General features: G+C 44.0%; 1 protein-coding gene across 7 annotated transcripts in view; it reads left to right on the forward strand.

Annotated features, from left to right (window-relative positions):
* Positions 1-27,706, forward strand: part of rock2a (rho-associated, coiled-coil containing protein kinase 2a) — a 220,863-nt gene that overhangs the window by 108,657 nt on the left and 84,500 nt on the right. For all 7 annotated transcript variants that reach the window (XM_085996310.1, XM_085996308.1, XM_085996305.1 and 4 more), the window contains exons 8-11: positions 13,022-13,113; positions 17,527-17,686; positions 23,252-23,315; positions 25,508-25,596. In XM_085996310.1, coding sequence (XP_085852436.1) covers positions 13,022-13,113; positions 17,527-17,686; positions 23,252-23,315; positions 25,508-25,596 — 405 coding nt within the window. The remainder of the gene's footprint in view (positions 1-13,021; positions 13,114-17,526; positions 17,687-23,251; positions 23,316-25,507; positions 25,597-27,706) is intronic.

Genomic DNA, 27,706 nt, shown 5'->3' on the forward strand with positions numbered 1-27,706 from the left:
GCAATCTGACAATTTAGAGACAATGGCGGGGTCGACAGAGGTGGTGGTGAGGTAGACTGGGTATCGTCAGCATACGTGTGGAACTTGACGTGTATTACTTTAAATAAACAGTAATTTTTAGCAATTCTTACTCAAAGCATTTAAATATTCGAAGTCTAAGCAAACTTTTAAAGGAACAGTATTTTGTCAAATCCTTTTAAGTATGTCCAGATCTGATGGGATAGTATTTTATAGACCTTCATTTTAAAATAAAATTTCAGCACTTAAAACCCAAAATGCATTGCTAAATGTTACAACTGTGACTTTTTGTATTAAAGAGGGGTTGAAGATCATATTGGGGCACAGCCCTTTCATAACCTTGTGGTTGCTTAGTGTTGACCTAAGTCTACACTGTAAACCGTACTTAACTTTCTTTTATTGTTCAAATATTTTTGCATATAGTAATGGTAAATGTTTATAGTCGTCACAGTAAATAGAGAAAGTATATTTATGAACTTTGTTTCTGCTCTGTTGCTTTACTTCAAATAATCAGCAGCAGTCTTTTAAAAAATAAAACTCTCAGTAAAGACTCATTACATTTCTGTTTTAAATTGAAAGCAAATGGAGAGTCTCGCTTTCCCTGCTTTCTTTTCAGAGGTCTGCTGTGAGGCCTCTGCCTGGGATGGAGGGCTGATAGTTTTCTCCTCTTCTGCTGCAGAAGTGAAACTGCTCTACAACCTGCAGCAGCCAGTAGTTTTATCTGCACTGAGGAGAGTGATCAATCTCTCTCAATGGGATTCACTGAATTGATTTCAGGGAGCAATGCTAATAGTACGCATGTTGTTGGGAGAAGTTTGATTCTTCTGCAAGTTCTTGCATAATTATCTTCAAACATAACTGTTGAGGCAGTGTACAGAGAGTTGCATCCTGCAAATAATTTAAACTGTACCTGGCCATTGGTGTACTTGTTGCTGATTTTGGGTATGGAAAACTAATTTTGTGCATCGGTTCTTTGCTTTGATGGGCACCAGAAACTAAGTCAACCTTTCCCCTTGAAAAGAATGCAGGTAAAGAAGAACTAATATGTGAACAGTTCTGGTAGGTCTAATTGTAGTTACAATTCATAAACTCCATAATGCTGATGATTCTTGTGTAAAATATTCTGCCAGTGTAATATTAGAACATTTAAATTATTAACAAGTCATCAGTACAGATCCTACATGACTTAAATGACTATTTATGATCATTTTTAAAGTAAGATTTCCTTATTTTCAGTTTTTGTATGTTCTCTGTTGAGCTGTGCTGATGATAACTATACTAAGGTTGGGTGGGGGGGTGGTGGGGAAGTATTTGAACATTCTTGACATAGTTATGTAAAAATGGGCCATTTGTTTGCACAGGCACATACAGGAAAGTGTTACAAGCCTGCAAGAGACATTATGAACAGTTAACGTTTGAGAACTCGGCTCTGGTCGAAAAGTGCATTTAGAAACTTGGGGGGAGAGGCTGGGCTCTGTAGCGCCCATTTTTTGAGCGCTGAGGCCTCCTAAAGTTTGAAAATGGCGTCCGCAATGTGCGCACACAATTCCGACATGAAGTGCACCGGACGCCATATTTGTAAAGGGCTTTGCACGCGCGCGCCTAACGACCGCCAGCAGCATGCAGAGCAGGCAGATCATGATGTCAATCAGTGTGCAACACGCCAGCGCTGCCATTTTCGAGCTCCACGCTCTAGCCTATGCCCTCTCTTAACCTCGCACAGCTGAACACAATGTTAAATGATATGAATGTCTCCCCACCAGTGCTACTTAAAGGGATCATGAACTATTTACAGGTTAGTTGCTGGACTATTTCTTCTGGCTGTTTGTGCAATTCTATGCATTTTGGGAGGTTTTCCATACTTGTCTAAAGTTTCAATAGTTTACAGGGAGTGGTCTGGCTGGTGCTGAAGTACTTTTTTTGGTGGTTTAAAGGTTTGTGCAGAAACCAGTTGCTTCCAGACTTGGATGGTCTAGTAGGCCTTCCTCTTGGAATTGAGCATGACTGGGAGAATGCAGAACAGGACAAGCTGCTAGAAGAGGGAGGGGGGAGAAGGGGTCTCAGCAGGAGGCCATATCCGCAGAGGGTTTTTTGGAGGGAATTCTCTTAGCTGAACTTAAGCGACAACCAATGCTTGAGATGTCTACGCTTCACTAAAGAGATCACGACTGAAGTTTGCCACTGCTGCATCCACAACTCCAACCTCAGAGCAGGGCCTGGACAGCATTGCCCAGTGGTTGTCAAGGTGACTGTGACTCTGAACGTTTGTTTGTCTGGCTCCTTCCAGGCTGCTTCTGGAGATATAAGCAACATCTCGCAGTTTGCAGTGCACTGCTGCATAAGGGAGGTCATTAAGGCTCTCTGTACAAAGAGAGACAGCTTCACCTCATTCCCTCTTGCCAGAGACAAGCAGGTGGGGCGAGCACAAGGGTTTGCTTGGATTCCAGGCTTCCCCATGGTGCAAGGTGTCATTGACTGCACGCTCGTTGCTTTGTGTGCGACTTATGTCAACTCTACCATTTTCTTGAACTGAAAAGGATTCCACTCGCTCACTATGCAGCCGGCGTGCGACCAAAGGCAGCGCATCATGCAGGTCAATCCATAGTTCTCCTGGAAGTAGTCACGATTCGTTCATTCTGTGGCAGTCCTCCGTGCCAGCTGTATATTAACCGCCACGGCAAATCAAAGGGTGGCTACTGGGCGACGAGGGTTATCCACTCATGACTTGGCTCATGACTTCAGTCTGGAACCCACTCACATGTGTACAGCAGACATATAATGAGAGCCAGGCTGCCACAAGGAATATTATAGAGCTTAAAATCAGTGGCCTCAAGCAACGCTTCTGCTGTCTGGACCGCTCTGGAGGAGCCCTGCAGTACTCAGCTGAGCGGGTCTCAAGATTTCTGGTGGTATGCTGCGTGCTGCACAACCTTGCCATTATGAAGGAACAGCACTTGCCACCACCTTTCAGGCATGGAGGAAGAGGAAGCGAGGCTGCACTGCAGACAGCCCCTTGTTGCCCGCTGAGCTCGCATGGCAACAGTCTGAGCTTGCATGGCAGCAGTCTGAGCTTGCACTACAGCACTCAGACTTTTGGTGGAAGCTGCTTGTGCTGCAATGGAAGCTGAGACATTAGCCATCAGATGCTGCATCATAGTTGGTTCCATATGTGTGCTGATGGGGGTGACCACCTGTTCCATGTTGGAAAGGATGGGCTCCAAGCTCTGCGCAAACCCTGTGCCAAGTTGGTGCCTACTCCTCCATGCTCCTTCACATTGAGTGCAGACTTCCTAATGCACCAAGCATTTGGCTGTGTACACCCATCAGCCTTCTTGTGTAGCCTGGCCCATCGACGTGCTCATCTGAGTCCTCTAGCAGAACTCGTGTGTGTGATCTCGCCCTCCGGTGAGCTGGCACTTGCGCTATCCTTTCCCCCGCCCTGGATCTTGCGCACTTGTGCCCAGTGTCTCACCACGTGCAGATCTCTCCTCTATCCTATCCTCTTAAAATACACGCAGTGTTGGTATCTGAGCTGGTGGCTGCGAGTGTGATCAAGTGACTGTCTCTGTTATTCTTTACTTTCTTCTTCCTCTTCCTCCATTGCCTGGGCAGGTCCCAGTTCTTGAGTATCTGAAATGAAAAAGGGACAAGGGTTGGATTGTGGTGATGGGAGAGGAGAAAGTAAGAAGTGCATGCTTGCACACTCTGCAGCTTCTCAGTCAGAAGAGATTGAGGGATGAGGGAAAAGGAGAATCGGGTATGTGGATGCCCTCATCAGTTGCTTCAGCCCCGCGACCTCAGTGATGCCTCTTCCCATGATGGACAGCACAGTCTCCTCCATGGGGATTAAAACATGCAGGCACGTTTGTCCCCCTCCAGTTAATTGCTGCTGCCTCCTGTTAAGTGTCAACTTCTCCTGCAAGAAATAGGGAAGTGTGTCAGTGAATGCCATGCAGTATGTTTGGGTAATGTGGCTGTCATGGTTGCATGGCTGCAAGTGTGTGTGAGCTGTGAGATGTGTGCGTGTGGCTTGCAACAGTGTTAACTGTGTGAGATTGAGGTAAAGCATAGGATTGGTAAGGTTGAGCCTGCTTGATGAATATTGTTGGTAGATGGTGTGGTAAACCACTGTTATTGTTGTTCACTGTTGTACCAATGCATGCCTCAGCATGTCTCTGCTGGCTCCGCCCCTGGCTCCACCCACAGGCCCAGGTATAAAGGTGATTGCCCTGCAGCCACCTGCCTTCTTGGAACCCAGTCAACCACGAGAGGCATGCTCTGTTCTTTGCTAATAAAAGCCTTTAGTTACTCTCCTAACTCTCCGTCTTTTATGAGTAATTGATAGCGCATCAATTTTATTAGCAAAAAACAAAATGTCGACAACAAATGCTGAGCAGCAGGAGCTGCTGCGAGCCCTCAGACCAACATGCCTGGACCTAGACCCCCCCAAGAATCGGGTTCGGCTACCAAATTCGCGCATTGGCTACGTTGCTTCGAGGCCTACCTGCAAGCCTCAACTGTGACCCTGGACGAAAACAAGCTGGAAATCCTGGCCTCAAAGGTGAGCCACCAAGTTTATACAATATTCCAGGACGCGACGACCTACGCGGCGGCTATCGATCTGCTAAAAGGGCAATACGCACGCCCGGTAAATACGGTCTATGCCAGGCACCTCTTAAGATCCCGCAGACAGCAGCCCGGGGAATCGGTGGAGGCCTTCCTACGGGCACTACGGATACTCGGCCGAGGCTGCGATTGCAAAGAAGTATCAGCCGCAGCACACACGGAGGGACTGATCCGAGATGCTTTCGTTGCGGGCCTAAGGTCCGACTACTCCCGGCAGAGACTGTTGGAAAAGGGAGAAATGGACCTGAGAGAGGCAGTGCCCCTCGCGCTCTCGCTCGACGCGGCCCACAGGAATATGGACGCCTTCTCCCCTAACCGCTCCGCAACGTGGACGCCACAACCTTGGGTCATGGGACCGCCACCTTCAACTGCTGCTGCAAAGTCCAAGGCACAGAAATGTTATTTTTGTGGCCAGGCAAAACACCCCAGAGCACGCTGCCCGGCGAGAAATGCTACCTGCTCCGGCTGCGGGAAGAAAGGACACCATGTCAGCGCCTGCAAAGGTAAAACCGCTAACGCCAGCAGCGCCGCGTGTGAACCGTGGGGGCAGCCATCTTGTCCGCCGTCTTGGGCTCCCCCAGCCGCGTGGGGATCGGGATCATGGGCGCCGCCATTTTGTCCGCCATCTTGGACGTCTCCAACTTCAACCACGGGGGACCCGGACTCAACCACCGCCTCATCTGACGACCACATCGACTCGCTCGACCATACGCTGGCCTCCGTGACGCTGGACCAATCTCTCCCTCATCAACTGTCCAGGTCCATGATGGACATTACGGTAAACGGCCGCGCCACTACCTGCCTTTTTGACAGCGGGAGCACGGAGAGCTTTATCCACCCCGACACGGTGCGCAGTTACTCTCTCCCGGTCCTGCCGACGCGCCATCGGATCTCTTTGGCTTCCAAAGCCCAGTCAGCGGACGTCGGTGGCTACTGTGTAGTGACCCTTTCAGTAAGGGGCACAGAATACAAAAATTTTAAACTCCTGGTCCTGCCCCACCTCTGTGCTGCCGTTCTACTGGGGTTGGATTTTCAGTGCCACCTTAAGAGTGTCACATTAGCGTATGACGGACCCCTCCCCCCACTCACAGTCTGCAGCCAGCAGCTTTTAAATCGCCCGCCGCGCACCATTTGCAGCCTCTCCACCCTTAAAGTCCTCCCCCCCCCCCCCCTCCTTGTTCGCTAACCTCACCCGCGACTGTAAGCCCATCGCTACCAAAAGCAGGCGTTACAGTGCCGGGGATAGGAGCTTCATTAAATCCGAGGTAGCGAGACTCCTGAAGGAAGGGATTATTGAAAGTAGCACCAGCCCGTGGCGAGCACAAGTGGTGGTAGTGAAGACTGGCGAAAAACAGCGCCTAGTTATTGACTACAGCCAGACGATCAATCGCTACACCCAGCTAGATGCATACCCACTCCCCCGCATATCTGACATGGTCAATCAGATAGCACAATACCGGGTGTTCTCGACGATTGATCTGAAGTCGGCATACCACCAGCTCCCCATCAGGGCTGAGGACCGCCAGTACACAGCTTTTGAAGCTGACGGTCGTCTCTACCACTTCCTCAGAGTTCCCTTCGGCGTCACCAACGGGGTTTCAGTCTTCCAACGGGAGATGGACCGGATGGTCGACCAGAACGCGCTCCAGGCCACTTTCCCCTATCTAGACAACGTCACCATCTGCGGCCGCGACCAGCAGGACCATGATGTTAATCTAGAGAAATTCCTCCGTACGGCCCAGCGGCTGAACCTAACATACAACAAGGACAAATGTATGTTTCGTACCAAGAGCCTTGCCATTCTTGGCTGTGTAGTGGAGAACGGAGTCATCGGCCCCGACCCCGACAGGATGCGCCCCCTTATGGAGCTCCCCCTCCCCCACTGCCAAAAAGCACTGAAGAGATGCCTAGGGTTTTTCTCGTACTATGCTCAGTGGGTGCCCAACTATGCGGACAAAGCCAGACCCCTCATCAAGTCCTCCTCCTTCCCCCTGGCAGCAGAGGCCTGTGCAGCCTTCACTCTCATAAAAAGAGATATTGCGAGGGCCACGATGCACGCAGTGGATGAGTCCATCACTTTCCAAGTGGAGAGCGATGCATCCGACTTTGCCCTAGCTGCAACCCTTAACCAGGCGGGGAGACCCGTGGCCTTTTTCTCAAGGACCCTCCAGGGCCCCGAGATTCGACACTCCTCTGTCGAAAAGGAGGCCCAGGCCATTGTGGAAGCTGTGCGACATTGGAGGCATTACCTGGCCGGAAAACGATTTACCCTGCTCACTGACCAGCGTTCAGTAGCTTTTATGTTTAATAATAAGCAGAGGGGCAAAATCAAGAACGACAAGATCTTGAGGTGGAGAATCAAACTCTCCACCTACAATTACGATATCTTGTACTGGCCCGGGAAACTCAATGAGCCCCCAGATGCCCTATCATGTGGTACATGCGCCAACGCGCAGGTCGATAGACTGAAGACCCTCCACAATGACCTCTGCCACCCGGGGGTCACCAGGTTTTTTCACCATCAAATCCCGTAACCTGCCCTACTCCATCGAGGAGGTCAGGACCATGACCAGGAACTGCCAAATCTGTGCCGAGTGCAAACCGCATTTTTATAGGCCAGACAGAGCAAGCCTGATCAAAGCCACGCGCCTCTTTGAACGGCCGAGCGTTGATTTTAAAGGGCCCCTCCCCTCCTCCGACCGCAATGTGTACTTCCTCAACATAATTGACGAGTACTCCCGTTTCCCGTTTGCCATCCCTTGCTCAGACGTGACCAGTACCACGGTCATTAAATGTCTGAATGACCTCTTCGCCTTGTTCGGTTCCCCTAGCTATATTCATAGCGACAGGGGCTCATCCTTTATGAGCGACGAACTTCGGCAGTACCTGCTCTCGAGAGGTATTGCTACAAGCAGGACCACCAGCTGCAACCCCCGGGGGAATGGCCAGGTGGAAAGGGAGAATGCGACGGTCTGGAAGGCAGTCCTTTTAAACTTGAAATCTAAGGGCCTTCCGACCTCTCGCTGGCAGGAAGTCCTCCCTGCGGCGCTCCATTCCATTCGGTCACTGCTCTGTACAGCCACCAATGCTACCCCTCACGAGAGAATGTTCTCCTTCCCCAGGAAGTCCACATCGGGGATCTCGTTACCGACATGGCTGACTTCTCCAGGACCCGTCCTACTGCGGAAGCACGTGAGGTCCCATAAGATGGACCCCCTGGTCGAGAGGGTGAGCCTCCTCCATGCCAATCCTCAGTATGCTTACGTGGTGTACCCGGACGGGCGGGAGAACACAGTCTCCATACGAGACCTCGCACCTTCGGGTGCTCCCGAAACACCTCCCTCGCCACCCACCACTACCCACGCCTACCCCCAGTACGCTTACGTAGCGTACCCGGACGGGCGGGAGGACACAGCCCCCACACGAGATCTCGCACCTTCGGGTGCCCCTGAAACACTACCATTGCCATCCACCACTACCCACAACCCAACCCCGCTAGACGGCATGCCGCAGCCCCAGGACCCGTCATTGACCACCCAACCACTCAATGAGACGCCAGATTCAACGTTGGATGCTGCACCATCACCGCCGCCACCACGACGATCAGGACGGCATACAAGGCCACCTGATAGACTTACTTACACGAACCTTTAGTACACTTCACCCCGCCGGACTCAATTTTAAACAAGGGGTGAATGTGGTAAACCACTGTTATTGTTGTTCACCGTTGTTGTTGTTGCACACTGTTGTACCTATGCATGCCTCTGCATGTCTCTGCTGGCTCCGCCCCTGGCTCCACCCACAGGCCCAGGTATAAAGGTGATTGCCCTGCAGCCCCCTGCCTTCTTGGAACCCAGTCAACCACGAGAGGCATGCTCTGTTCTTTGCTAATAAAAGCCTTTAGTTACTCTCCTAACTCTCCGTCTTTTATGAGTAATTGATAGCGCATCAGATGGGTGATGGGGGTGCAGTGAATTGAGCAGTGGTTACATGAGCAGTGGTGAATTGAGCCCCACGGCAAGAGAGCCCCAGGTGGGCAGAGGAAACGTTTCAAGGACACCCTCAAAACCTCCTTGGAAAAAGTGTAACATCCCCACTGACACCTGGGAATCCCTGGCCCAAGACTGCACAAACTGGAGGAGAAGCATCCAGGAAGGCGCCGAACACCTCGAGTCTCTTCGCCGGGAGCAAGCGGAAGCCAAGCACAGGCAGTGCAAGGAGCGCACGTCAACCCAAGTACCCCACCCACCGTCTGCCCCACCTGTGACAGAGACTGTAGGTCCCGCATTGGACTCATCAGTCACCTGCAAAATCATTTTTAATGTGGAAACAAGTCATCCTTGGTTCCGAGGGGCTGCTTAAGAAGAAGAAGGGTTAACGCTAGTGGTGTAGTTGGTAGGATATGGCATTTGAAGATAAACTCATTGACCTTGACAATTCGTGTGAGATCATTAAACTTCTTCCTGCACTGCATACAGGTTCGTGCAGCTATACCCCTGGCACTGGCACTACTTCTTCCAACTGCTTCCTGAACATGTGTCTGGAGGGCTTCAAGCCCCCCTGAGGATACAAGACATCTTGCCTCAGTTCCACCTCTTCCACCAAGATCTCCCGTGCAGTGTCTGGAAACCTTGGTACACGCGCTCTCCCATGGTCAGCCATTGCTGACTCTTCCACAGCACACTCCCAGCACCTATTCCAGCCACAATGTACCTCCCCTTCAAGAGGAGCAGGCTGGCTTTAAGTAGCGCTAAACACTCGTGATATCGGTGCCCCCTGCTGATGCATGCTGCCAATGAACAGCGTAGGGAGCGCTGGCTGTACGCCGCAATCATTCAGAACAGTAGGCAGCACAACTTTGAGGTCCTGCCTGCAGGGGGCGGGTTAATTGCGCATCGCGATCCCTGCATCCGTTTTCAGGGATTATCTAATTTAACCCCCTTTTATCTCGGGGTTTATAATTCTTAAACCGAATTTCAAACAATGTACAAAATATATGCCATTTTATCCTCTATACTATTCAGAATATTATGTGGTTTTAATTTTTACTTGATTTAAGAGAATAAATTAGGGTCATTGTCTCTCTTCCCACTCTGGTAAATTGATTGTGTATCAACACAACCTATTATGAACTTAAGATTGTAATTGTAATCAATCCGTGTGAAATGAGATACATGATCCAGGACTTAATGGAATATTGAAATACTGAGTTGAGTTACAATTAACGTTTGTTTTAAAGTTCCAGTAGTGGAATACTAACTGAATAATTCATATGAAAGTGCAATCAAAAATGTTGGACAAATTTTGATGGAGTAATTACTATAAATTGCCATAGTGTACACCAATACATTTGCCATTTTTCAATATTTCATGACTCCATTAAGTTTAATAGGGTAAACTCGTTTTTAATGTGGAAGCAAGTCATCCTCGGTTCCGAGGAACTGCCTAAGAAGAAGAATAGGGTAAAGGGACATATAGGTATGTTTTACTGACGTGAGCAGCTGGCATGGAACAAATCCATTTATAAAAAAAAAAAAAAAAAAAATTAGTTCAATTTATGATCAGCCTTTTATCTCCAATAATCTAACCGTCAGATTTTGGAATTGCACTGGGTCAATTTTGTAACCTGATTACATCAAAAAGGAATGGTAGATGTTATAAATGTACATCAGATTATTTTTGGGGTGTTTAAGCAGTAAAATTAATTTGGGGTGCTGGTGATTCATGTATATGTAAGTTTGCAAATTACAGGAAATGATAGTCAGCTGGTTGCCACGGTGCCCCCTTTACAATATAAAAATACCTGCAGCTCCATGCTCGATCTGAGAGCAGTCTCTTTTTTGGTTTATTTGCATGGCACACTAAAGGGACAAATTGCTGCTCAGGCACAATGACTTAACCATTCGAAGCAGAATCATTTAATGGCCCAAAATTTGCGGTCGGAGTCTTCCCGCAGGCGGATGCCTCCGACCTGTAAAAAATCTACAAATTTACCTGGTGGTCCGGGAGGTACGGAGACTCGTGCTCCTGGGCCTCTCCGGGCACCCGCGTATCCCAGGGGCGCAGGTGGTTCGCGAGAGCCCCCAGGACCACGTGGGCCGGGCCAACTAATGAAAGGGAATCCCCATTCATACTTATGGGAGTTTAGTACGATCACTTAAAAAATGCACGAACACATGAAATTTTTAAAAATGGAGACCAAATGTAGATGGGGTGATTGCTGGAACACCTCCGTTCAGTCCGCAAGTGTGACCCTGTGCTTCCGGTCGCCTGTCACTTTAATTCTCCTTCCCACTCCCGCTGTGACCTCTCTGCCCTCGGCCTCCTACACTGTTCCAATGAAGCTCAGTGGAAACTCGAGCAACAGCATCTCGTCTTTTGATTAGGCACTTTACAACCTTCCGGACTCATCATTCATTGAGTTGAACAATTTCAGACCATAACCACTGCTGCCATTTTTTTGGACAGTAGCTGCTGGTAATGATTCTACGATTGCCTTTTACACCTCCTCTGGACCCATCTTTTGTTTCTTTTCTCGTCCCATTCCCATCCCCTGTTGCCTTGCACCATCCTTTTTGTCAATTAATCACTCCTGTCTTCCACCCTATCACAGATCACCCTTTTCTCCTTCCCTGCCTCTGTACTCGCTTAAAATCAGTTACATCTGTAACATTTTCCAGTTCTGACGAAAAGTCATCAATTGAAGCGTTAACTGTGTTTCTTTCTTCACAGATGCTACCTGACCTGAGTATTTCCAACATGTTCTGTTTTTATTTCTTTCCCTCTCTATTTCTCTTTCTATACCTGATTTGACATTGAATTCACCCACTCTAATTCACCCTCCTTCTCAGTCCTTCCTGTGTTTATTTCACAATCCCGAAATAGCATTGGTTAAGGAGATGTGCTGTTGGTCCCAGCCTCCACCAAGTTCCCAGATGTCCTGTTATCAGCTCGCACTTCCAGCAACTCTAGGCAAAAGTTGTTTGAGCTGAAGGATGCAGGAAGAAGTCTAACTAACCGGGCAAGCTGTGCGATGCCCTGCTCCAGCAAAGTCTGGTCTGTTGGCATTAACGTTGTGGAAAGGCATCCTACTTCCCTCAGTGAGTTGAATAATTGTGGCCTATTACTGAACCAAATGTACCAAGTTTGATTCCTGGCTTGTGCTGAGTCGGTAGATCTGAGCCTGGCTCAAGATAAGGGAACTGTAATTGGCTTCAGCAGGGGAGGAGAAAACTTACCTGGGAGTCCTGTCGCTGATTCGTGTCCAATGACTCGTATCAAAGTGTTTGTGTGAAGATATTAGACAAGGACATGGTCATTTTAACTGTGATCTGTTTTCCACTAGCCTCCCCATGATACAGTAGTTGGATAATCTGTATTTAAGCTTGCAGATGAAAGTAGCTGCTTGAACCAAGCATTGCTAGGGTCCATGATACTCGAATACACCGAGGAAAAATAAACTTTTGAAGTGTTACTGCAAAATGCATTTTCTATATGTTAAGCAGGTACTGTATTACTGTTGATTGCATACAACTGGAAACCAAAAAGTTAAAAGTAATAGCATCTACAGAATGTTAACGAGATAACTTGCAGTCAAATGCATAAATTTGAGAGGTCGTGTGCAATTCAGATATCGTTTATAAAAAATTAAAAAAAATACTCGGGAGCACTTTCACCACGTGCAGATAGTTTCCTGTTTATACTGAATTTAGGACTGTGGAAATATTTGAAACAGCTGCTCACGTTACATCTACAAGTTGGCAATTCAGATTTTAAACCCATGGGACTGAATAAATTCCAGCAGACTTTTATGTAATTCTACATTCTAAAAAGGAATGCAGCCTTTTTTTAATGAGTATTTTGTAGCTAATTATCTAAGACTGGAACTGGTTTGATAATTAGCTACACAAATTTCTAAAAAGTGAGGTTTTTATTTTGCATGTAACTGCTTTGCAATGTAGAATGTCATGTTAAGTGTAGAAAGTAAATAATTAGAAGTGCAGAATTAAAGTGTTGTATCGTTTCCCATATGATACTGGTTTATATTTAATTCTCAATTTAAATATCTTCTCAGTAGTTGATGGTAATCCAAGATACTGCGATAGTTTGGCACCTTCTGCGGTTCTGGTAGCTTTTTTTTTGGCTGCGTTCAGCATCCCTCCCCCAATAAGGTTTTCAGTGTTTAAATGGGTCTGCTCCACACGTGGCAGAATGCAGCATTACGGCCATGTTGATACTTAACCAAAAAGCAGAAGCATTTAGCACGGACCAAAAAGCAATAAACCCCATTCACCAATGAGGATTTTTTTATTGAGTGGCAGCAACAACTTGATTTGTCTTGGTTTCTCTCATTACTCCAATTTATTGCAATGTTCAGGGAGGTGCGGTTGGGGAGAAATGGAGTGGAAGAAATCAAACGTCACCCTTTCTTCAAAAATGATCAATGGACATGGGACAACATTCGTGAGGGTAAGTACCTTATTGGTGTTGTTTATGATGTGGTTTATTTGAGGATATATTTGATGTTTAAATTGCAGAAATATAACTGAGTCAAAATATAGTCAAAATTGTCTTGAATAAATATCTTTTACTTTCCCCTTGAAAGCCTTTAATAGAAATTGAGAGCCATTGTAGGCAAGGTATTCATGAACTAAGGGTAGCAATTTGTTCAACACCACAATTTCTCGCTTCAGTGCAGTGATTTTCAAACCTCTGTGTTGAAGACCCCTACAAATATTGACACGCTCACAGACAGTCCTTGTCCTAATTTCTGAATGGCAGCAACAAGTATCCAAAGGAATACAGTAATATTATTGCAGAGAATTTTTTTATTTTTATACACCAACAGAAATAACATGCTGCGTAGTAAGACAACAAATACAGAACTACATAGAAATCGGATGAGACTGACAGAAGCCTGCTGGATTCCCTGGGAACACCTCAGAGATTACCGAGGTTTATTGATCCCGCTTTGAGGGTCCATGCTTTAATTAAAAAATGTTTTACTGCCTTTTAGCAATTCTGATAAAAATTGCATTTTGTACTTTATGCATCACAATCATAAACTATATTTTTATTACTTTATAACTTAAAAGTCCCAGAAAATTCAGACAATTGAACAAGAAGCAGACATTTTAGAGGAGCTGTTTTGCTCTTTGAAGTATTATATTTGATGAAATGCTGTTAGTATTTAGAAATAATTGCAATTTGTTATTTTCAGACTGCTTTGGAATATTATGTTGCTTGAAACTGCTTTCCTTAGTGAGAAATGTTCATTTAACTGGATCAAACTTGTCAGAAATCTGTTTCTAATTAAGTGTTAAAGCACTCAATGGTTGAGATTACAGCATAAATGTAGAAACACCAATACAAGACAGATGCATAAATGGACAACATGAGAATGCTAGTTATTGATGAGGCTTTGAGTGAAACAGCTGGAAATCAACTCCGTGCTGCAGGTTGCCAATAGTTTTTGCTTCAGTATTAATTTAAAATGCCAATGCTTCAGTACAATGCAGCTGGAGGAAAAGTTGACCTTATATATAATTAAAATAAATAAACTTGTGGTATAAAAGGTTTGGCATATCTGTCTTCTCCACATTGCTTTAGCTAAGAAGTTTATTGGCCTTTCACAGATCGAACAATCTGTCACTTGACTTTCGTATGAAGTTCAACACTAGCCTCCTGAATTATGAGAGGCAGGGAATAAATTAAATTGGGTGTGGAATAAGTAAAAGATTTTTTTATGTCACCTTATTTGTCAGCACTAACTTGCTCTTGTTCAGTGTGAAGTGATATGTGTTACAAATATTACTACAAAAGTGTCATCTATTGAATCGAGCACTTTCTGCTTTCTTCTGGATTCACATGTTATGCTGAGATTCGAAAACCTGTGCGTGTAGTGATTAAACCTACACCTGTTCTGAATAGAAGTACCACTTGGTGAGCATCTTTAGTGCAAAAAATAGTACACTTTCTTCAAATATAATTGCACATTCGCACCTGATAACAGTAGATGCTTGTGAGCAACAGTTTGGGGAATGAGTTGGTTGCTATTTGGGGAGGGGAAGCGAGGAAGATTTTATTTCAGTCTATTGTCAGTTTATATGGAAGATGTATGTATATGTGTTGGGTGTACCCTTGAAGTAGGTCATTTTTATTGTAGTGTTGACACAAATCTCTGAGTTGGATGGTTTATAGTGGAAAATGAATGATAGATTTCTGAATAAGTGTAATCTCAATTGCTGCTGCAAGTAGGCTTGATCAATTGAAGAGGCACTTAGCTCCACTATACAAGCAGTTTGCTTTGCGCTGAGCCTGGTTTGCACCAAATGGTTTAGTGGTCCAAGCATGTAATAATTGATGGTTAACATTTGAAGCCATTATTTACTTCAAGAGAAAGGGAAGCCCAGGGCGATGTACTTTATTAGAATCATAGAAATTACACCACTGCATTTGTGCTTCTTCAAAGTACACCTGTTTTTATCGAAGGAAGTGTTTGTGTCGGAAGAATTCTGATTAATCTAAAAAATATATATTTTTATTTAACTGGCATAAGGACTCTTTAAATAGGACATTCACCCTTAGTGAAGTAGCTATGAGTCCTGGAGCAGCTCCGCAGTAAGCAGTGAGGGTTCCAACTTCAAATCCACTTGAACTTCTCCAGAAGTGCAGGGCTTTGGGAAACCGCATTACAAGCTGCGGATGCAGATGATTATCAGCCCATAGGATAGCTTTGAGGATAGAGCAGCTCCCAGGCTGCTCTGAAGTCACAGCTTGCATTGTTTCCTATGAAGTCGCACCAGGACGATCCCTATAGGCAGCGTCCTCGGAGTGGCTGTACGTGGAGGGAGACCTGGCTCACCTGACTCGAGTGCTTTCACTTTCAGCAAAAACTACTCGCCACTAGATGTTTCTTCCCCATTAAACAAGGAATGAAACTTCATTAGGTGCCAAAGCCTGAAAATGTTAGCATTATGTAAAACAATGAAGGGGGAAAGATGTAACCATTAATGCACTTGTTGAATTCCAATCTGCAAAGAAACACGTCAAATTTTAAAGTGCTTAAACATAATTTTCAAACATTCAATGTGCACTGGAAGTAGATTCTGAGACAGAGGTGAATCAGAAACTGTTAAAAGGGTATCTGAGGGAAGACTCAGAAAAATGATATTTGCTAGCCTTTTATGAAATTTGAGGATAATGAAAAGTTCTTTCAAGTGTGCTTTTCTGTAAGTTATTTTAGTATTCCATTGGCTGTCCCGCACACCATCTGACCTATAGCAAATTTTTCAAAGTCTATAAGTGCTGTCTGTTCAGGAGCAGTATAAGGCTAGAATGTCATTGGCTGCCAAAAAATCAGTATGGGATTTGGCTGTGGCTATCCTGATGTGTAGGACAAGCGTTAGAACACTAAATGTAAAATAGCTTATAGCAGCTATGTTCAGATTGAGTTTTGCATTATTTTCCAGGTAGTAAAAGAGGATCCACAATTTTTTGTGAACTTCCCTTTAATAATAATGAGGAGAAAGTCTCAAACTGTCTGTTTCTGTCAGTTTTTGTTGGTCACCCATTCCTCCTCCAGACAGACTTGCAGGCAGTGGAGATGTAATGAAACAAATGGAGATGGTAATGTTAATGCTCTTTCCTCTGTCCTCATTGTATAAAATATAATAAATCAATAAATTCTGCTACTTCATGCGTGGTAGGAGCTTCTGACTTTTTTTGATTTTTGGATTGGGCTTCTGATTATTTCATGGATCTGTCCTATCTCACTCATTTTAGTTTCAGCCTACTTTAAATGGATGTGCAATTTCTCATTGCTTGATTATACAAATCTCCTTTATGAACACTTTGCCATTGTTGACAGCTCTCACGACTGTTATCAGTCAAGATATACTCCAGTTTTCATTGATGAATTTTGAAAGTTCTTAAGCGAATTGCACACTCGGCACTTCCTGGTGAATAATCACACCTAAATATTTGACAGTCTGTGGCCTAGATCAGATCTATGTGCCCCCAACTAATTGGGCGTGCAGTACTCAGGCTCAAGGAGCTTGAGAATCACTGAACCAGCAAATTAGAGTGAAGTTGTTTGATCAAACACCTCTTTTGGTTACATGGAACAGATCAATTTCACAAAATGTAGAACTCCTCCTGGACAAATAGTACACCTGTCTTTTTCAGAAGGATCTCCTTGGTTACTTCGGAAGACACCGACACACATTCCAAATTTAGTTCGCTTTTGGCTTCTTGCTTCATCCTGGCCAGCACATGACCACAATCCCTTTGGGTGTTCTTTAACTCTCACTTGCCATTGATTCCTGCCTCCTCCCAAAAACTACTCTCTGACCAGAAATGATTCACTTTTGCCTACATGTGATTTTGACATTTGATGTGATGTGATTGGGTAAAATTCTGATGACTTTATAATGTACTGTTATACACTGAATTGTATTAATGGGAAAAATGAAGAACTCCAATAAAAATTAAATATTTGCAAATCAGAGGAGAGGTGATTATTAAATTTGCTTACCTAAGGATTGTTTGATTAATTTCAGGTTTGGCAGAGTAAAAGAGAATTTAAAAATAAAAATGAAACTAGCTCCACAAATAAAATTTGAAGTGTGCAGCAGTTACATTTTTAAATGATCAAAGTGCTACGCCAATTAGCAGATTCCATTGTAGCACTAAAACAGGGCAATAATGTCCTATGTTTTACATTTAACAGATGTTGGACATTGCACTGCAATAACTGCCTTTAATTTATACGCAAGGCCTATAGCTTGTGAGTAGTATATGGTTCCTGAATCTGATTTAATGGAAAAGAAAAGAAGCGATAGCTAACGGCTCTGATTTTTCTCCTTCTGGTATGTGACACAGCTGCTGCCCCTGTCGTGCCTGAACTGAGCAGTGACATAGATACAAGTAACTTTGATGATATTGAAGATGATAAAGGAGAAGTGGAAACATTTCCAACCCCAAAAGCCTTTGCTGGGAACCAATTACCTTTCGTAGGATTCACTTATTTCAGAGACAGCCAGTAAGTATTTTGTTTTACACTTGTACCTTAAATGTAGTAGAGGTTTTATTTGATTGTGTGGATCCATTTAACTGTTTCGTTTTTGTTTTTAATTACATGGCTTCTCTAGCTTCAGTGGGTCCATTTAACATTTAGAAATTCTGGTAAAATTATTGTTAGGAATTTAAAATTCCATCTGTACTTGAGTTTGTGTTGCTGAAAGTTGCATGAAAACTTGGGTACCACGTTGCCTTGTACTTGCACAATGCAGCTCACTTAATCACCGACATCACAGGACTATCCGCGATATAGCACGAAAGGCAAGATTGAGTGGGTGTTTCTTTTACAATTGCACTTGGACATATTCCATAAATAGTGCCTGTGAAAGAGGATTAATACTGAAATTCAGACCGAGAAATTCAACTTAAGCCCGAAAATAGGCGGTGCCACCGCAGGCCATGGTTAACGGCCGCCCACAAACCAAGCGCAGGCAGCCTGGTATTTTGGTGCTGACTGCTGATTTAAATGAGCGGACTGCAGAAGCTCCCGTGCAACACGCTCTTTCTGGCGGTAACATCAGCAGGAGGCCAAAGGTCGCGTCTAAAGGCTCGGTGAGGCGTTCTCGGGCTGTCACCTATTAACAGTGAAAGACTGTGACATAGATGATAAATTGTTGCAGGAGAAATCAATTGAAATTTTTAAAAAAATTAAAAGGGAAACCGGAGCCTTTTGGTCACGAGTTTACTGGTGTAAATCGTGCAGGAGAGCTCAATTAAAATTTTAACAACAGACTTTTGAAGAACTCTTGGTGAGAATATGGTATTAAATTTTCCCTAATTCTTGGCCTTTTAAAAACAGGCTTCAAAAGTTTGTGTATTATTGTCAGTTCCTAAACTAGAAAACCCAAATTTGTAAAATTTAAGGAAATGCAACTTTGATTTTTCTCCTGAGATTCTTACAACTGTAATACAGTGTAGTTTATTGTAAAAGTATTTACCACTTGTAATGTTTGACTGACTGGGGGGAGATTTGATGCATCTCATTGGAAGCAGTTTTCACTCCAATTGCACAGTCTGAGCTCTCCATAGTTACCAGTTATCTCAGCAGCTGTTTACTGTCGAGTTTATAGCTCACCACCGCTTTCTCCCAGCTCTACGCGCTGCCAACGGCTGTACGCATGGGCGTGCTTTGGAGAGGGAGGTAAGAGGAGCGGCGACATCCAAAATCGACGAGCGTGCGTCAATTCGTCATTGCACGCCGATTGACGTCACGCTCCTGGTAATTAGAATACTTGCGGCGAGAGCAAGCAATGGCAGCACTGCCAGCCCGCCCAATATGGCGGCTGCTGCGTTCCGCACCGGAAGAGAGGCGGCTGCCATTTTTGCTTCAGATCTCTGGGCCTCAATCTCTAGCTTCACATAAGCTTTGCTCTTGTGGTTTATGACACTATCTGAACCTTTCAACCAAATTGTCGGGTTACAATCCTCCCAAGCATTCAGTACACCGTATATTTAATTTAACATGTTCAGTTAACCAGTGGGTATTTAAAGCTGCACTACAGCTAAAGTTGCAGTACAGCTACCAACATTTCTGTAGTACTCATAATCATAATAATCAACTTTATTGTCATTGTTAGTGCACAAGTGCAGTACAACGAAATGTAGGCTTGCGGCTCCCGAGAGTGTACATTTAGATTAAGACATTTAAACATTCAACATACATTTGGCTTGTAATACATTAACATAAACATAATAAAGTGCATTGGCAGATGTGCAGGCTTTAGAGTTTATTTGTGGAGTTCAGTAGGATGACAGCCCTGGGAAAGAAGCTGTTCCTAAATCTGGCCGTTCGGGTGCGAATGCATCTGTAGCGTCTCCCAGATGGCAGGGGGGCGAACAGACTGTGGCTGGGGTGGGTAGGGTCTTTGATGATGGTCCGTGACCTCCGTAAACAGCGTTTCTGGTATATGTTCTCTATGGTTGGTAGCCGGGTGCCGGTAATGCGTTGGGCAGTTTTGACTACCCGCTGCAGGGCTTTCCGGTCATTGGAGCTACAGCTGCCATACCATACTGTGATACAGTTCGTCAGGATGCTCTCTATTGTGCAGCGGTAAAAGTTAGAGAGGATCAGGGGTGACAGGTTACATCCCTTCAGCCTCCTTAGGAAGTATTGGCGCTGCTGGGCCTTCTTCACCAGAGAGGAGGTATTGAGGGACCAGGAGAGGTCTTCCGTGATGTGGACTCCGAGGAACTTAAAGCTGTCCACCCTTTCCACCACAGCCCCATGGATGTGGATGGGGGTGTGACTTCCGCCTTTAGACTTCCTGAAGTCCACAATGATTTCCTTGGTTTTCTTGATGTTCAGGGCCAGGTTGTTATCGGCGCACCACTTCACGAGATGCTGGACCTCCTCCCTTTAGGCTGACTCATCGTTGTTGGCGATCTGACCTACCACCATGTCGAGAGCAAAAATACACATTAATAGAAATGTCGATACCAAGTGGGTTAGGACAGGGAACAAAGGCGCAGTCAAAAAGGAGGCTTTCGAGGAGACCTCTGAACATCGGGAGTGAGTGGGCAAAGTGGACGGATTTTGGGAGGGAGTTCCAGAGGATGCGAGGAAAGTGTCTGAATGAACAGCCACAAATGGTGGAACAGTGGGTGTACGGATGAGAAGTGGACCGGTGTCCAAAGAACCGAGGGTGCTTGCACGGGCGTAGGGCTGGAGGAGGTTACAGAAATCGGGTGGGGCAAGGCCATGGTGGGATTTGAAGATGGGGACTAGGATCTTGTAGTCAGTCCATTGAGATACTGCAAGCCAGTGGAGCTTGGTACAGATGGCGGTGCGGGGCTTTGTGCAGGAAAGGATGAGGACTATGTTGCAGTTTGTGGAGGTTTCAACCAGTTTTGAAATGCTAAACATAAGATCACAATGATATTATTAACTAGTGCACTATTGACTGCTCTTAACAGCGTGGTGAGCGGGAGGCTTGGTTACACAACCCATTGATGTCACTAGTACCATAGCAAAATACTGCAGATGATGGAAATCCGAAATAACAACAGAAAATGCTGGAAAAACTCAGCCTCTTGCATTGTTCCACGGAAGCTCAACATAAACTCGAGGAACAGCACCTCATCTTCCGATTAGGCACTTTACAGCCTTCCGGACTCAATATCGAGTTTAACAATTTCAGATCATAACCTCGGCCCCCATTACATTTTTACTTATTATTTTTTATCCACACCTTTGTTTCGGCCCTTTTCCCCCCCCCCCCCTTTTTTTTCTCTCTCCCACATGGCAGCTGTCTCCCATTCTGCCAGCGCATTTCACACCTAATCTAGAGCCGTCTTTTGTCTCCACTAGTCCGATCACCATCTCGTCTGGTTTTGAATACCTCTTAATGTCTCTTCACTTCTTTTGTTCTCTCGCAGCCCTGCCTTTTGATCTATTTCATTTCCTTTCCAGTTTTGAAAAAGGGTTTTGACCCGAAACGTCGACTCTAATCTCTCTCCACGGATGTTGCCGGGCCTGCTGAGTTTTTCCAGCATTTTCTGTTGTTATTTCCATTGCTGTCACTGTTGATTTGAGGGGGATGGGGGGAAATAGTGGAAAGTAGACTTGGGTATGAACACACAGGCGTCTAGTGTTGATTACATTTCTATTGCTTTCATGAGATTATCTGCTTTTTTCAGTTATTAGAAGTTGAATCTGAGTGCTGGGGCTGTTTTATTTCAAATAAAATGTTTAAAAAGTAAACCTCTAACTGGGCTATGCACAGTACGGGCAGTGCTGGGCCACCTCTTCTAGGTGGCAAAACTTGCATTGTTGCAAGATAACCAGAATTATACTGCATGTCTTGTTTTAGTGTGACATGAAAAATAACACCATGAGTGACAACATTCATCAGTTAACATGGGCTGCTAGTTTTTTTTTCCCCAGAAGAAACGGAATTGTTTGTACATTGTGGTAATATTGATTGAGGTATGTTATACAGTCAGCAATTCTGTCGCTCACTCTGTTTCCCCTCTTTTTTTTGCCTGACTCTTTCTCCAATTCACCAACCAATGGGAAGTTTCTAAGAATTTTGAGCGCCTTGATTAGATTCCCCCTTCACCTTTCCTATGCCAGTGGAAGAGCCCGAAACTTTCGACCCTTTTTCCACAGCTGTAACATCTCCTTCATGGTAGAATTCTAATTGCTTTTACAAAAAAAATTAAATCAAAAATGTTATTGATGTCTTTATTTAAAGTGAATAGAAATCATAAACTAACTAAATTCCATTGCTCGTGGTATACGCGTTGTAACAAATCTAGTTGCATCATTCTAGAGTCTTGTTCTTTGGTATGGTAATTCTAGAGTGTACTGTTGAGGGGCGGGGGTGGGTGCGGTCCGTTGTATGTGCCTATTGCCGGCAGCACTCTAAATCAAAAGCTTCATTTATTGATAATTACAGGCTCCCCTTCAGACAAACTTTCTTTTTGTCCTCAAATTCCTCCCCTCCTTGCTAAGATATAGAATCATACAGCACAGAGGGAGTCCATTCTTTTTGAAAGAGCTCTCCAATTCGTCCCACTCCCCCGCTCTTACCCCGTGGCCCTGCAAATTTTTCCTTTTCATGTAATATATCCAATTCCCTTTTGAAAGTTATGATTGAATCTGCTTCCACCATCTTTTCAGGCGCCAGGCACCAGAACTCTCCAACCATTCACGAGTGAACTTTGACAGTGAATGTCAGCAGGTTATTTTGCCTGCAGTGACCATACACTTCCATCAAGCACCAATGGATAGCAGTTTTGATTGGATAATTGTCTCCCCCTCCCCCACCCATTATCCCAGGTTTGCTAAGACCAATTTTAACCTCCTTGTCATGGAGGGAGTGCAGCGAAGATTCACCAGACTGATACCTGGGATGGCAGGAATGACGTATGAGGAGAGATTGGGTCGATTGGGCTTGTACTCGCTGGAGTTTAGAAGAATGAGAGGGGATCTCATTGAAACTTATAAAATTCTAACGGGACTAGACAGACTAGATGCAGGAAGGATGTTCCCGATGGTCGGGGAGTCCAGAACCAGGGGTCACAGTCTAAGGATAAGGGGTAAGCCATTTAGGACAGAGATGAGGAGGAATTTCTTCACCCAGAGAGTGGTGAACCTGTGGAATTCTCTACCACACAAGGCAGTTGAGGCCAATTCATTAAATATATTCAAGAAGGAGTTAGATATATTTCTTAAGGCTAAAGGGATCAAGGGATATGGGGAGAAGGCAGGGACAGGGTACTGAATTTGGATGATCAGCCATGATCTTATTGAATGGCGGAGCAGGCTCGAGGGGCCGAATGGCCGACTCCTGCTCCTATCTTCTATGTTTCTACGTTAACGCATTTACCACTGCCCCAGCTGAGATCCTCTCACTCAACCCAGATTGAATCTGGAACATTCCTGCTCTGTATGACTCAGCTAATCACTGAATAAACTTGCTAAGCCAAGGCAGATCAAGAGAGCTTTAATTAAAAACATGAGTGCATTGGCATGACTGCAGAAGTTGTCAAATCTTGAATAGAAAAGTTGTGTTTTTCCCCCTAGGTTGCTAAGTGACTCGCCTGCGTCCTACAAAGAGAATGAGCCCAACTTACCCAGTAAAATTGAGGTGGGTGTAAACGTGGTTTACAGTTAACATGTAAAGCAGTGCTAAATGGTTTTTTGTTCAAATATTGATAGAATTTAATAGGCTTCCTATTTAAACCTAGTTTATTTTATACAACTTAAGTTGCATGTAGTAATTGCTTTTATTCAATGGTTTTTATTTTTTAAATTATGTTTAGTACTTCTGCTTGGCAGCAATTAGTAATAACGCTGCAAAGTATTTTAAATGAACACTACGGAGGGCTTTGTGAATGGTTAAGTAACTAGCTATGAAGAAAAGTGTTATTTGAACTATAAAGGCGAAGTGACGTCAGTGAAAATCTGCCTTCTCTAATATGTTAATTAATACTGTTGTTGAGTTCTCATTGAATTGAAATTAAATAGCAGAAGGCAAAGGCAATACAATATGGTTGATGCATCTTTAGGCTTGCATGAATACCCATTGATAGTACTGAAAACATCTTGTAAGTGGTAGAGGGAGCCAACACCCACCAGAACCCTTGTAAGAACCAATGAAAAAATGATGAGCATTAATGGCTTTTTGGGTAGGGTGGGGGAAGGGGGCGTGCAGGAGTATCTGTCTTTTTCTGTTAGATTATTGATTGTGTAAACATTGATGCCTACCTCCTTTTGCAGAAACTGGCTGGCAGGCGCTACAGTGTCATGCATTTACTAACCCAGCCTTTAACAGATTTGTAATGTTCAACTTCTTCATACTAATGGCTAGTAACTCCTCCAAGCCAGTTGCTCTGTTGATGCCTGGGGGAAGGGTGGGGGAAGAAATTTTAAAATCAGCAAAAATCGAAAATTGATTTAATTATTGGGTTTTTTTTCTTGCCAAATTTCTCCCCTCCTTTTCTGAAAGCGTTGGCTTGTGGGAATATAGTTCCATAAGCACCAGGCAACCTCCAGTACATCACTAAGTGGCCGTTGTTCCTTTGTCAGTCTTAACATTGAATATTGGTAGGGTTCCGACAGCAAGCGGTGGGGAGCGGGGTGCATGCATGTGGATCACCACTCAGCCCTATCCTTTCATCTGACACTCGTGTGCACTTTCATTGAGGGTCCCTGGACAGTGATTTTGAGGGGGAACCATGACACAATTTCCCTCCCTAACCCAGGAGCACGGAGATCAATTGTCGTGCCTCTACTGCCCTAGCAAGGATGAACTAACTCGGTACACTCCGGGGCTCAAGCCTGGATCCTGCTTCGTGAATCTTGACTCTTCACCAGTTGTTTAGGGAGGTAGTCTAAATTGAATCTATGTACTTTTAAAAAGTATATTTGGAAATGTTAGAAATTTTTCTTTTCAGTTAGAAATGAATGATCGCCTTGCATCTAATTTGTGGGGTAAGCATCAGGATTAAGTATGGTTTGCTGAAGGTCAGGGTTTTTTCTTGCTTTGTTTGAATATTAATCAGACCTTTTTATAAAAAATAAAAAAAAAAATTATTTCTAATCTAGATATTTAAATGAATATGTACCATCCAAAAAATGTAAACTGGCATTGGTCACATTGAAAATAAATGAATTGAGTTGATTTTGGTGTGTTCAAAGTTGTTATGTTGCACCAACTGAACACAATTCTTTTGTTTTAATAGACCAATAAATGACAGAACTTGATTTACTGAAACAGCTGATGCTAGGGTGAAAAATTACAAGTGATGGATTATGTCGGCCCAATATACTGGTGTTTTAAATTTTCTACAAACCATCTAGCTCTATTGTGTATCTTATTTATATCACACATATAGCAATTTTAAGTTCAGCAAAATTCAGAGAACACAATTGTTTTATTCTTCCTCATTCATCCAGCCTTACACGTACGATATAGGGGGGAAAAACCTGCAGCATTACTCTGTGTAGAGTAGTATGCTGCAGGTAAATGATGTATAATTGGTATGATAGATGATGGCTTAAAGTGTTGCCATTAAAAATTACAATGCAGTACAGGAGTGGATAATGTGATTTTTGAGATTCAACAAAAGAAGTGTCCTCTTAAGAAATACTCCACTGCAAATGAAGCAGTAATATTTAATCCTTGGTGTGGCATAAAGAAAACACTGGGAGCATTTAAAAAGTTTGCACTTACAGTATGTCCCTTTTTCCCATTATATACAGCTTGTGTGCAAGCTCATTGGAATGTTGTATATATGTTCATATTCTTGCTGATATTTCTTACATTTTTCATTGTAGTCTGCAAAACTACAGAAGAAGCTACACCAGCTTGAAGAACAATTGAACAATGAAATGCAAGCCAAAGATGAAATGGAACAAAAATATAGGTACGCAGCAACAAGGACAGAGTTTGATAACACTGTCTCATCCCCTTTTGGACTTGGCTTTGAAACCAGCTTACACCGATGGATTGAACGTCTCCTCTGTTTTTTGGCTGTTAAGGATAGTATGTAAAATGAATTTTGGTTGCTTTTAAGCATAACCACCCTTACTTGTCTAAAGGGTGATTGGTATGGAAGCTCGGAACATTTCACACTAGTGCAGTCAGTGTTGCTGTTCTGAGGCTGCGGTTAAAGCACATCATTGGGGCAGTGGAGAGAAAACTTTACTCTGAATCTAACCCATGCTGTGTGTGACTGGAGCATGCTTGCCACTGATAGCAGATTCCCCAAATTGTAAATGATTTAATGTCCCAGTGCTGGTGGTCATCACCTTGTTGAGCACGATTCACACACAAAATGTCCGGAATTATTTACTATTTCATTTTGCAAGAATTTTTTGTGTATGGGTTAGTTGCATATTGAAGAAATCCTGTCACTTTAAGAAAATCTATTATGATAAACCCTACCATGTATTGGATAGGATTTTTTTTTAAATTACATGTGTGAAATAGTGTTCCTGTAGTTGATGTGATTTCTATAGCCATGGCTGCGAATAATAGAGGAAGCGTTTGCATTTATAAAGCACCTCATCATGTCTTCAAGATATCCCAAAATGTTTCACGGCCAATGAATAACTGAATTACATAGTTATTTATATAGGTAAATGCGGCAGCCGCTTTGCACACAGCAAACGTGATGTCTGTCTAGTTCATCTTTTTTTTTTGGTGATGGCGAGCGAGCAATGCTGACCCAAACACTGGGAGATCTCGCTGCTCCTCTTCAAATAGTGCCATGGGATCTCTTGCACCTAACTGAACAAGCAAAGGGGTCTTTGGTTTAATGTCTCTTCTAAATGACGTTGCCTCTGACAATATAGCATCCCCTCAGTACGACACTGAAGTGGCCAGCCGAGTTTAAGTGCTCAGGTCCTAGATTTGGGTTTGAACCCAAATCCTTCTTACTTGCGTGAGTGTTCTTAACGGAGCCAAACTGCGTCTTAAGTTGAATGTTCTACTGTAGCAGATTAAATCAACATTGCATATGCACTTTTTAAACAAAAACAAAACTGACCACAGCATAACATTGACGAAATACAGAAATGTTTGGCTGGAACTACAACTAAGTCCAAATCACAACTGTTTAAGTTTGGTCTTGGCTCTATATTTTTTGGTGAAGGAACTAACAGCAGAGACTATTTGATCCAAATCCAAGCCCCGTTTTAGTTTTTAATCTTTCCTCCACTCCTCTTTCATTGGTTTTATCTTAAAATTCCCTTCTGCCTGTACAACCATATGGAAAATTTCCCAACCAAGAGCATGCACTTGAAAGTTTTGAAAGAAATTTCAAAATAAGAAAGGGCTCCTCTAACACTCAACTCAAATGCTCTTGATGGCACCGAGGCTTCTGCTCTTGAATCTTGGAGGTGCACAACAGCATTGTTGGTGGGAAGAGGGAATTGATCTCAAACAAACCTTCGCCACAAACTGTCTTTGAGGATTTTGTCTTGGTGTAAAGAGACCCGATGCCAGAATGATTCGGACTGAGACTGCCTTGATATAGTCGTCTTGTGCTAGTTTGGCTTGATGCCACATGGAGTGTAAATACAGCGTAGCGTCAAATGTGGTTTATGAAGTGCTGAAGGGCCCTTTTGGACTTCCTGGGCATTAGTTGAACCTAACTGACTTCAATTTAAACATTTAGACACCAGGGATTCTACCCTTTCTATTGTCTCAATATTTAAATCCCTAACTATTGGGAGAGAGCTCCACCATATATGCTTGCATCCAGGCAAGTATATGCAGAGCTCACTCTTCAACAGAAGAATTGAAGTTTCAGCCAGGCAAAGCAAACAATGTTCTGCTTATTATGATCTGAACTGCAGCTACTGGTCTGAGAGTGATAGCTGAAGTGTAAATGTACCCTTGGGTGCACTGGTATGGTATGTGCCCATTAAAATTAAAAACCTATTGATTCTAAAAGAAATTTCCCAGTGAAGGTAACCAGAAAAATGGAGTTGCCATTTTGTATTTCTATTTTGTTAAGCATTCTGCTTCAG

The sequence above is a fragment of the Somniosus microcephalus genome, chromosome 9 (assembly GCF_052327205.1).
Source record: "Somniosus microcephalus isolate GS21.2 chromosome 9, FLI_Smic_1.0, whole genome shotgun sequence".
NCBI lineage: Eukaryota > Metazoa > Chordata > Chondrichthyes > Squaliformes > Somniosidae > Somniosus > Somniosus microcephalus.